Here is a 9988-nt window from a genome sequence, read left to right on the forward strand (position 1 = left end):
ATGACGTGGATGAGTGAACGTTTTCCGGATAAACGTTGGTTGGTGTATTAGGAACAAAAAGTAAAAGATCGAGGTGATAAATGGTATATAACAATTGAATTAACATTCTTTGCGGGGTGCTCCAAAGCAGAGCTCATTGCTGATATAGCAACTCACCACCAAGGTCCTTAGTCCTGACCCCTCACTGACACTTCGCTCCAGCTTATGTATTGTATGACCTGAATGGGACTAGCTCCAACCCACCGAGCTTATCGATAAGCTAAACACTCGGGCTTCAGTCTTCACCTCCGCTCCAACATCTGATCACTCGTTTGAACCGATCTCCAAGCGCAAAGCCGACCCATATACAAAATGGTCAAGCCCTTGACCTTCAAAGGCGATAAGCCAAAATCCAAAAAGCGCAAGACCCCCTCATCCGCCGCCGACCTCTCCGATCTCTCCTCCGCACCCTCAAAGCTCCCTAAACAGTCCTCCGCAGACCGCGACCCCAATACCACTGCCGAAGACGCCGAGAACAGCGCGGAAGACCAAAGCTGGGTCTCCGCCGATACAACCTCCGACATCTCAGGCCCAATCCTCATAATCCTCCCTTCCGACCCACCAACATGCATCGCCTCCGACATCCACGGGAAAGTCTTCGCAAGCGAGCTCGAAAACCTAGTAGAAGGCGACGCCCGCACCGCGGAACCCCACGACGTCCGCCAGGTCTGGGTTGCGACACGCGTTGCAGGGACAGAGGGATTCAGCCTGAAAGCCGCGCACGGACGGTACCTCTCCTGCGACAAATACGGGCTCTTCAGCGCGACGGCGTCCGCGATCTCCGCGCACGAGTCGTTCCTACTCATTCCCTCGCCTGATATCCCTGGTGCATTCTTCATGCAGACGCAAGGCGGCACGGGTGACACGGATACATTTGTTAGTGTGAAGGAGGGTGCGAAGGGCGTTGAGATCCGAGGGGACGAGAGTAATCTGGGGTTCCAGACGACTATAAGGGTGCGCATGCAGGCGCGCTTTAAGCCGCGGATTAAGGCGAGTAAGGAGAGTAAGGCGAAGGAGAAGGTTAGTCGGAAGGAGCTGGAGGAAGTTGTGGGGAGGAGGCTTGATGAGGATGAGGTTAAGAAGTTGAGGAGGGCGAGGAGGGAGGGGAATTTCCATGAGGAGGTGCTGGATGTTAGGGTTAGGGGGAAGCATGATAAGTTTGCTTAGGTTCAGGACATTTGGGTCTAGGCGCAATAGATGCTTTACCTGGTCTCAATTACTCCGTTATAAATTGAGATAAGCTAGACTATACATGGAGTTACATGTTCGAATGTTACTCATGCGATAGATGTTCGTAAAGAATATAATGTATCGAGCCGCAGCTTTTGGTTATCGTATATCATGTGCTAGAGGGTATCACAACAAAGTCATTTATGACACAGCTACCAAGACACCAAGTGCGCAATGATAGTTACGATTCCCGCATGCTACCTCGTCCATACACAACTTCCGGAGCAGCTATGGGAAACAATTCCGGCGCCAACACGCTTTTCTTGCATAGCGGACACAGACTGCTGGTTCGTGTCAAAGAAACGTCGATACATTCGGGGTGATATATATGACCACACGGTAGCTCGCGTACGGTCGATGAAGATGGAACGAAATCATCAAGACATATGGCGCACGTTGTTTGAGACTGGCTCAGTCGCTTCGCGTGCCGTGGCCTCGAGTAGCTAAGTCCACTTTCGACAGTGGCCGCTGGAGATGGCAGCTCACACAGGCATGATTGCGGTAGAATTTTCTCGTCTCTTGCGTTTCCCCCGGGGTTGTGTTCGGCACAAGGGGCATCCTCTACGTTGATGGGGCTGGCATATCTCGTTATTTGTTCTTCGCTTTTTGCCTTCGATTCCGTCTCTACCTTTGCAGGCTCGGTTGCGGTTTTTTGTGTACTGTAGGCTCTGTCCTGTACACATTTTCGGCCGGGGTCGAGGCCTATAGAATCTTTGTCAAGGTTGCCTGGGCCTGAGTAGACATAGACCGGAAGCCTATCAAGGATGTCTCGCGGGACTCTAAAATGCTGAAGGTCATATTGATGGTCCGTCGTGCCATGTTCAAGCTGTCGCTGGAGGTCTTCCCGGCGTCGTCTCTGCAGAAGTTGATAAAGCAGAAGAAGTATCATGCAGAGAACTATGATAGTACCAAGGATCGCCAGCAAAAATCCCCATATACTAGGCGCTTTTTCTCCACGTTCCTCTAGAAATGCGGATCAGTCACGGCTCGCGCGAATTAGTCCACAAAGCTCAACTCACCTAGGTCAATGACACCAGATAGACGTAGATTCCACATCTCATTCCGAGAGAGCACCTCAGACCGATTAAGTTGATCTTGAGGTAGTGTCCGATTATTTGAAAACCACGATAGCTGCTCCATCACGACGAGGCCTGCTGGCCCCGGTATCGCATAAACAGGGTACATATTCTCACTCTCCCAGGATGAGCTGCCACTTAACAGCCATGTCGCATCAGCTGGTGGGGGTGGTTTGGTATCATCACTTGCCGGTAGGTAAAACACTAGGGCTTCGGCGCCCACACGCCTCGAGGCATCTAGGAATGACTGACTGCAACTGGGCGTTATCCACGGCGCAAGGCCGATAGTCTGGTATGTAAATGGAGTCACATCATGATGCCGAGTGACGTTAGGCGGTATAAACAGGGCAGTCGCGTTATTGCACGGATTATCGCTGCTGAGACTGGGAACGAAAAGCAATCCTTTGATAGGGCCTTCTTTGGGAGCGTTCTGGGCGGAGAGTGTCTGAATATCGCCATCTAGAACAAAATGAAACGGAGCACTACTCTAGAAAGTAGACCAGGCTTGTTAGCGTCTCCATACGGCAAGAAGTGACGGCAATTATCAAACTAAACATACATTGGTCGATGATGATGAGTTGGTCTTCTTTCCGGGGCTCGCAAAAAGCGTAGCTGCCGTGGTGAGAGATTTGGCAGCTGCAAAAGAACGAAGCATTAGCTGGTAACCTCGAGAAACCATGCGTACTTTGTCTATCAAACCAAGAGCAAGAATGCCTAGCAGACAGCACCAACGCGAAACTCGATTTGCAGCTACACCTGAGGGAACATACACATCAATGAACACTTCTAGAGTTCCTAGCTGATCGAGTACTCAATCAGAAGCGCATGATCAGTCCAACTGCAACGGTCGAGCTCGATGTCACTAGGCTGCAGCTCAGTTTCGGAACAACTCGAAGTCAAGCCAATATTCCATGGACGAGTGATACGTCAGTTGACTTGAGATGGGCAGTGACTGTTCTTAGCCGCTGTTAGGAGCGAGGCCAGGCAGGGACAGGTCCGATATCAAGAGCAACACGGGCGAGAAATTTTAGCACCGTGCCAATTGCCTGCCAGTCTAGACCATACCCAGATCGATTGCCAGGTCAGTCTGTTCCGTAGTATGACGCTGCTCAGGGTGGAGCACTTTGACGTTTGCGGACAATTGAGCAATGGAGGAGCCGGAGAGCAGGTAAGCCGAGTGAGCGGCTGGAGAATCACTCTTTGAGTGTCTGCGTCCTGGCCTTCGGCAGGATTACAGCTCAAGCCCACAAAACTGGACGCTGCAAGGCTGAAGGGCCAAGACGTCGATCTCGACAACTGCCTTTCATGTCCATCACGGCGCGTAAGTGGCGCTTAGGGTGAGGATAGCAATGCATATGATAGAAGCTTGTCCACAAAGCAAGTAGGGTCGTTCTGTTGGTACAGGAGTATTCCCCCCCCGAGGAGTTTCACAGAACTAGTCCATTGAAGCACAAGTATAGAGTGGGTTTGCAGATCATGGACCCTGCCTTAATCCTGAATCGGCAAGCCCGCTTATCACCGCTTATCACTGCTTATCGGCTCTTAAGTCCGATGATTGTCTTATCAGAACTGCACGTGATGTCACGTGTGGCAACGACGACCCGGGACAACGCCGTACCGCGTTTATCAAGTCTCCAGGAGTTAGTTCACAGCTCGTTCATCGATACGAATAGATCATTCTCTTTGTATATCCTTCTCTTCTCGTGTGCGCGCCAATCCCTTGATTGTTAATCGGTACTTTTACGGCCGTCTCGGTCAAGCCCAAATATGGACTGTTGAGACTCAATTTGACAGCGTCATCTCGATCCATACATTATACCAATCTATGTTTAATCGAGCCACATCCTAAGAATGCCATCCGCGAACAAAGGAAAAGGAAAAGGCCGCGATGTGCGACCATCGCGAAGCCGCAACACGACTCCTAGCTCCGGCTTCAGCGCAGCCCCCGCCGCAACCTCCGCTCCCGCTACCAGCTACCTTGACAATGATGCCTCGAAACTAGTCGTCCCTGTGACTGTACAATATGCGGAGATCCTTGAACGCATGGGTGGGGTAGGCCCCATTCCAGACTCAAAGTCGTTGGAATTGTTGATGGAACACCTGAAGTCTCTGAGTCAGTCAGCGGAAGCTCGTGGTGATGCCTGCAACGCCGGGATAAGGGAGCTATCTCAGAAGCGGAAGGAAGTGGCAGACGAACCCGAGTCGTATGTGAAGCATGAAGCCGAGGAGGAGGAGGAAGAGGGCAAGGCGAGCAAGGTAGGAAAGTTCAAGAAGCGAAAAGAGCGCGGCAGCAGTTCGAAAGAGGAGCGACCATTGACTCATGGGGCACGTGAAATGGGCCGCCAGGATGGCGGAGAAACCAAGGTGGAAGGTGGTATGTCTTTCGTATTTCCTCCATCCTACATCATAACTAATCAACCGTTTCAGCCGCATCTCCAGCGTCCAAGAAATCCAAAAATGCAATCTCCGATGAGATGTCCTCCCTGTCTCCGCCAGAACCGGCTTCGCCGCGCCAGGAAGGCGATGAAGTAAATGCGGGCTCGCCTGGCTCTGACGACAGCTCCGACTCGCATCAACCCGAGCCCGCGCCAGCTGTACCGCAAATCCAAGTGTTCGGACCCAACCCGCTCAAATTCGATGATCCTACTATATACCACATCCGAGAAGTCACGCAAGGCATGAGAGATGACGAGAAGAAAGAGATATACAGTGTCAACGTTTTCCCTGAAAGTGACTTGCGTCACTTGATGGCCGGCACTCCCCCAGACCGAGATTTCAGCAATGCCAAACCTACTAACCAGGTAAATGCTAATACCTTCCTCATGTGGGTTGATCCTTATGTTCGCCCCATGATGGAAGAGGATATAGCTTTCCTCAAAGAAAAGGTTGATTTTCTGCGGGTCCAATTGCTTTGCAATATGCTTACAATAAGTTGCAGGGTGATCGGGTCACACCATTTATGATGCCGAAACGTGGCAAGAGGAAATACTCAGAAATATGGGCCGAAGAAGACGGACTCATGAATATCGACCAAACTAATGGCGATCGAGAAAAATTGCCATTGAATGAAGGACGGGGAAATATTGACCAAATAACTGACGAAACTGTAGAGACGGACAAGGTCTCAGTAGGCCCACTGGTCAGCCGTCTCTATTCTCTACTGCGGTATGAGCATCGTGCTCCCGAAGAAAACCCCACAAACGGGACCACCAATGGAGATGTCTCGATGAACGGTATGAACGGTGACTCAATGGACATTGATCATCCACCAGGGGAGTCAGAAAATAAACCACAATCATCAGCAACCACCTTCCGCGCCGCATCCCCCAGCGGCTTCAAAGTCCCTGCCGCGAAGCTCGACCACGCACAGCTCGACGAACGATTAAAAGCAGAACTCCGACACCTCGGCTTCCTCGGACCCGACGACAACCCAGACTACGACGCTCACTACGACGACGACATCGCGCAACGGCTTCGCCTGCTACAAAGCGAACTTAAGAAACAAATGATCATCAACAGCGCTCGCAAGTCGCGGGTCCTAGAAGTTGCCCGCGAGCGCATGGCCTTCCAGGAATATATGACCATTCACGATGATCTGGACTCCCAAGTCCAACAGGCCTACCTAAAGCGAACCCGAACGTTAGGGAAGAGCAAAAAGGGCTCCCAGGCGAAGCACCGGCCCGGTGGTGCCGGCGGCGGAAGCCACGTCGTCAGCGCCGCTGGTATCAGCCGACCTGCCATCGGAGACGTCGCTCGGACCCTCATGGACCGACGTAAGCGCTGGCGCGACTGTATTGGGCCCGTCTTTAAGGATTGCAAGACTAGTGTTCCTGCTCCCGCCGAGAGTTTGTTCGCTCCGGCTGTTATGGCCGAGTATGAAAAGGCCGAAGTCGATGGGTGGGAGGAGGAACAGGAGTGATGTTATTGTCTATTTTTTTCTCTTTGCGTTTGCCTGCCGATACTAGGCCTCGGTGGTTACAGGTTTCGGCTTCGGCGTGGTTTGGTGGCTACCTGGTGATATGGCGTAATATGGAGCATTTTCTCAATCAAAGGCGTTGGAAACCAATTACCCATGGAGGGGTTTTGTATGTGTATATTGTTTCCCCCTCAATACATACGAGCATATTATGCCTTCATGTGCGGCCGATCCTGGATATGTTAAGGTGAAATAAAAATAATATTGGGTATCAGTTGCAGATAAGTTCATATACAGATTTCCAAGAGAAACAATCACATCAACGATGCACAATGAGGACCTCGCCCTGATAGCGCTTCAACCGCGCCGTCAGCTCGCGCTCGCTGACTTCCAGCTCCGTGCATATCTGGTCGAAGCAATGCATCCCGTCCAGATACCTCACCAGGTCTCTATCATCGATGAAGTCCTCATCTTCGTCGTCATCATATAAGGCAGAGCGGCTTCCGCTGTGCACTGATGCCCGGTCTCGGTCTTTCCCATCATCACTGCGGTGGTTAAGGTGATGACTGTGGTGGTGGTGATGGTGGGCATGGTGATGATGTTGCGTCATGGGCGCAGGGTCATCGCCAGCGCTAGATGCATAAGGACTGTTCGCGCCGGTCCCAGGGCCCCGCGAAGACGGTCCACTGTGCTGATAGTGGGAGCGTGGCGTTGTAGCGCCAGACTTGAACTGTGGGGCTGGGTTACCGGTTGCTACGGCGTATTTGTGAACGCGGTACAAAAATCCTTTGATGATACCGAATGTGATGAAGCGGCGGATGTCGATGTTCGCGAGTTGGCGGCTGTGCTGGAGGTACCATTGCTTGACGCTCTGGCCTTGTTTCAGGCTGGCGTACAGCTCCACGATTCCGACACCGTCAACTACTTCTCGGTTATTGGGGGAGTGCTTTGCTATCGTTAACGGAGACGCAGTGCTGCCAGCTGAAGACATGAGTGTAGCTGTGTTTGCTGGGCTGGAAGTTGCGGTAGGGCTAATGTTATCGCTCGTGCTGGTCATCACACTGTCGGTGCCGCTGGGCATCGTGTCTCCGATGGGTGGCCATACGGCGTCTTTATCGTTGCGGGAATAGATGGCGGCTGGTGCGGTGGAAACCGTCATCGGGGAGGCAAAGAGAGTGTTGACATAGCGGGCGCATTCCTGCTGCATGCTTTCATCTGCGGCAACTGTAGAGCTGAATAGCGCGGTTGGCGCGTAAATCGCGGAAAAGGAGAAGATATCAAGGAGGAAAAGACAGCCGTAGTAGAGGAGGTGTCTGATCGCGCGGCAGGTTAGGGAGAAGTCTGTGTCGGCGAGGAGTGAAATGATGCGGATACTGTTGACTCCATTGATGTGTGGAACAATCTAGCAGCGCAAGGGTCAGTTACCTGGTAGTTGTATTATAGGGATCCTGGTCATAGAGACATACACGTTGCATAGTCAAATCCCAGTTCTCGTCGAGGAAGGCTTGGTAGCGGACGGTAAATAAGGGCACCTGCCAGGCACGCACCGGAGGCGGATTGGGGTATACGGGAAAGAGCTTGATGTTCAGTGTGTTCAATTCATCTGCTTCCTGTTAGCTTGGCTTAGTGTTGATTCATGCGAGGGCATACCGATAGGAATCATGCACTCGCAATAGTTGTTCAAATCCTCCATCAACGTCTCACACAAACTGTATACCTTCCCCTCACCACTTTTCGAATGATCCCGCGACAGAAACCCGTTTTGTTCCTCCAAACCATGCATCAGGTCCGCCAGTTTCTGGACAACGCTCTTGTAGCTGCTGAAGTCCTCCTCCTCCGCCAGCACCAAGCAGAAGTTGAAAATGAACTCGTTCCGGTCATATCGAGGCGATTTCATGCATATCGGGTATCCTAGGATTCGATATCCGTTCGTGCACACTTGAATCAGGTTACCGCATAGCTCCTGGCGAGGGATCACGAAGAATGATATATCGGAGAAGGTGAGGAAGAGGGGTTGCGACGGTGCGGTGTTTGAAAGAGCGATTGCTCCATCCGGGACCTGGTGGACGACCTTCGGGCCTTGAATTATGTCAGTCAATTTCGCAGAGGACAAGGGTTTTCTGACGCCGTTGGCTGACCTTCCTGCGTGTCAAACTTGCTGTAGAAAATGGCCTTTATCATGGTTGAGGAGCGACGATCGACGCCTTAGTAAACGGAACTGACGTCGCGGTCACACTGAGCCGAAAGGCATATTGCCGTTGGATTCGCGTGATACTATGGATAGACCATTTGTCAAGCGTCGCGCAAGGAGTCAAAGTGGATAGTAGCTGGTTGTTGTTGTGGGGAGAAGGTTGCTTGTTAAAGTTGGAGCTGGGGATGGATTTGGAGCTTCCCGGCCGCTTAGCTCCGCCCACCGAACCATGAGCGGAGTAATAGATAAGGACCAGGAACACAACACATGAAGCAGGTTTGTAATGTCAGATTAAACTAAACGAGGAACGCGTCTTTTCCATAAAAATGCTGAGTGCAATCCAGAGCCCAAATCCCAGTGACACTTAAATGCGCAAGGCAAGGACTGCTAGCTATGCGACAGGGTATTAGAAGGTTAGGACTCGCAACCAATATCGCATGAAGGAGTGCAGATCTATGTGGTTAAAGCAAGTTGCAAGTAAAGAACCCATGCAAGAAATACCCTGAGAACCAATTAAATGAGAAAGCCACTCGAGCGCCATTAAATGCATTCAAAGTACGCGAAATGTAGCAACCGAGAACCGATCACGACGCTGCATTGGCTAAAGCAGATGAAGAAAGCACCCGATACACATCAGCGCGCCGCCCTTGCAGGAGAATGTGGTGGACGTCGAATTTCACCGCTTGTGGAAAGTAAACGAGACGGTGTTAGTCGGTCCAGTGGCTCGGAAAATGACACAGAATGTGGAATCGAAGATCTGCCAGGTTGAGACATCGAGGCCGGGAGGTCGTACAGGAAATTCAACGGCTGGCCTCTTCGAATCGCGTTCAAGACATCCGTGTAACTACCACGTTCCCCGGCTTCTTTGAGCCACTGCTCCCAGTCTTCGTCCAATGGCACATTAGCACCTCGTTCTCGTGCAGCTGTTGCGACAAGAAGACGATGGTTTAGTTCCACCCCGCAGCTTTCCATCTCCTCGTCACTGGAATCCTCGATCTCCTGTGCTTGCAGATCACAGTCGATACCTCTGTCATCCACTTCGTCGTTTGGAATCTCTCTCTCACTACATATCGGAATTTTGGTATCAGTTTTGCAGATTGGCTCCGAGCCGTTCTCGACATGAACAGTGACAGATGGACGCCGGGGTGGTGACGCAGGTCGAATCGCATCGGCGGTGGTATCGCGGACCTTTACCCCCTCCTCTTTCTCGTAACGTTGTCGCGCTGATTTGGTGCCTTCCCAGCGACATATGGAGCTGATTTCCGCCTCCGTCAAACCAAGCTCGTCAAAGACTCTGAATAGCTTGCGGTGCCATGGGAAGCGGCTCAGCCTCATACGATGGGGTCCATAGGAGTAGTCCAAGCCGGGATATTGGGCTTCAATGCTCTCTAACGATCCATAGAAGGTTGATGTTTCGATGCGGACTTCTGGAACCAGATTAAGAGCAATGTGAGCGGCGAATGTTGCTGGGTCACTGGTGCGTTGGCGAGGAAAGGTTGCTCGATGTACGATTTGAGCCAAAGATGGTTTGTGCAT

The 9988-nt window shown here is 51.7% G+C and overlaps 5 protein-coding genes across 5 annotated transcripts; 2 read left to right on the forward strand and 3 right to left on the reverse strand.

The window, feature by feature from the left end:
* Nucleotides 1-228: 228 nt before the first annotated feature.
* BDW74DRAFT_122952 (uncharacterized protein) lies at nt 229-1328 on the forward strand. The gene has a single exon (XM_073722067.1). It carries the CDS (start codon nt 352-354, stop codon nt 1204-1206), a length of 855 nt encoding a protein of 284 aa, XP_073586028.1. The 5' UTR covers nt 229-351; the 3' UTR covers nt 1207-1328.
* On the reverse strand, nt 1329-2215 carry BDW74DRAFT_122953 (E3 ubiquitin-protein ligase RNF103). The gene has a single exon (XM_073722068.1). The coding sequence runs from the start codon at nt 2156-2158 to the stop codon at nt 1451-1453; it is 708 nt and encodes a 235-aa protein (XP_073586029.1). The 5' UTR covers nt 2159-2215; the 3' UTR covers nt 1329-1450.
* A 1785-nt stretch (nt 2216-4000) lies between these two features.
* BDW74DRAFT_148911 (histone acetyltransferase NGG1) lies at nt 4001-6523 on the forward strand. The gene is made up of 3 exons (XM_073723802.1): nt 4001-4719; nt 4773-5230; nt 5284-6523. Exons 1-3 carry the CDS (start codon nt 4197-4199, stop codon nt 6262-6264), a joined length of 1962 nt encoding a protein of 653 aa, XP_073586030.1. The 5' UTR covers nt 4001-4196; the 3' UTR covers nt 6265-6523.
* Nucleotides 6524-6580: 57 nt separating this feature from the next.
* On the reverse strand, nt 6581-8442 carry BDW74DRAFT_176083 (nitrogen permease regulating protein NPR2; the record flags this gene model as incomplete). The annotated part of the gene is made up of 4 exons (XM_073728514.1): nt 6581-7663; nt 7728-7864; nt 7912-8340; nt 8400-8442. 4 exons carry the CDS (start codon nt 8440-8442, stop codon nt 6581-6583), a joined length of 1692 nt encoding a protein of 563 aa, XP_073586031.1.
* A 643-nt stretch (nt 8443-9085) lies between these two features.
* BDW74DRAFT_176084 (uncharacterized protein) lies at nt 9086-9988 on the reverse strand (the record flags this gene model as incomplete). Its single annotated transcript, XM_073728515.1, has 1 exon — nt 9086-9988. The coding sequence occupies one exon, from the start codon at nt 9986-9988 to the stop codon at nt 9086-9088; it is 903 nt and encodes a 300-aa protein (XP_073586032.1).

The sequence above is a fragment of the Aspergillus multicolor genome, assembly GCF_047715735.1.
Source record: "Aspergillus multicolor strain CBS 133.54 unplaced genomic scaffold BDW74scaffold_6, whole genome shotgun sequence".
Classification (NCBI taxonomy): Eukaryota; Fungi; Ascomycota; class Eurotiomycetes; order Eurotiales; family Aspergillaceae; genus Aspergillus; species Aspergillus multicolor.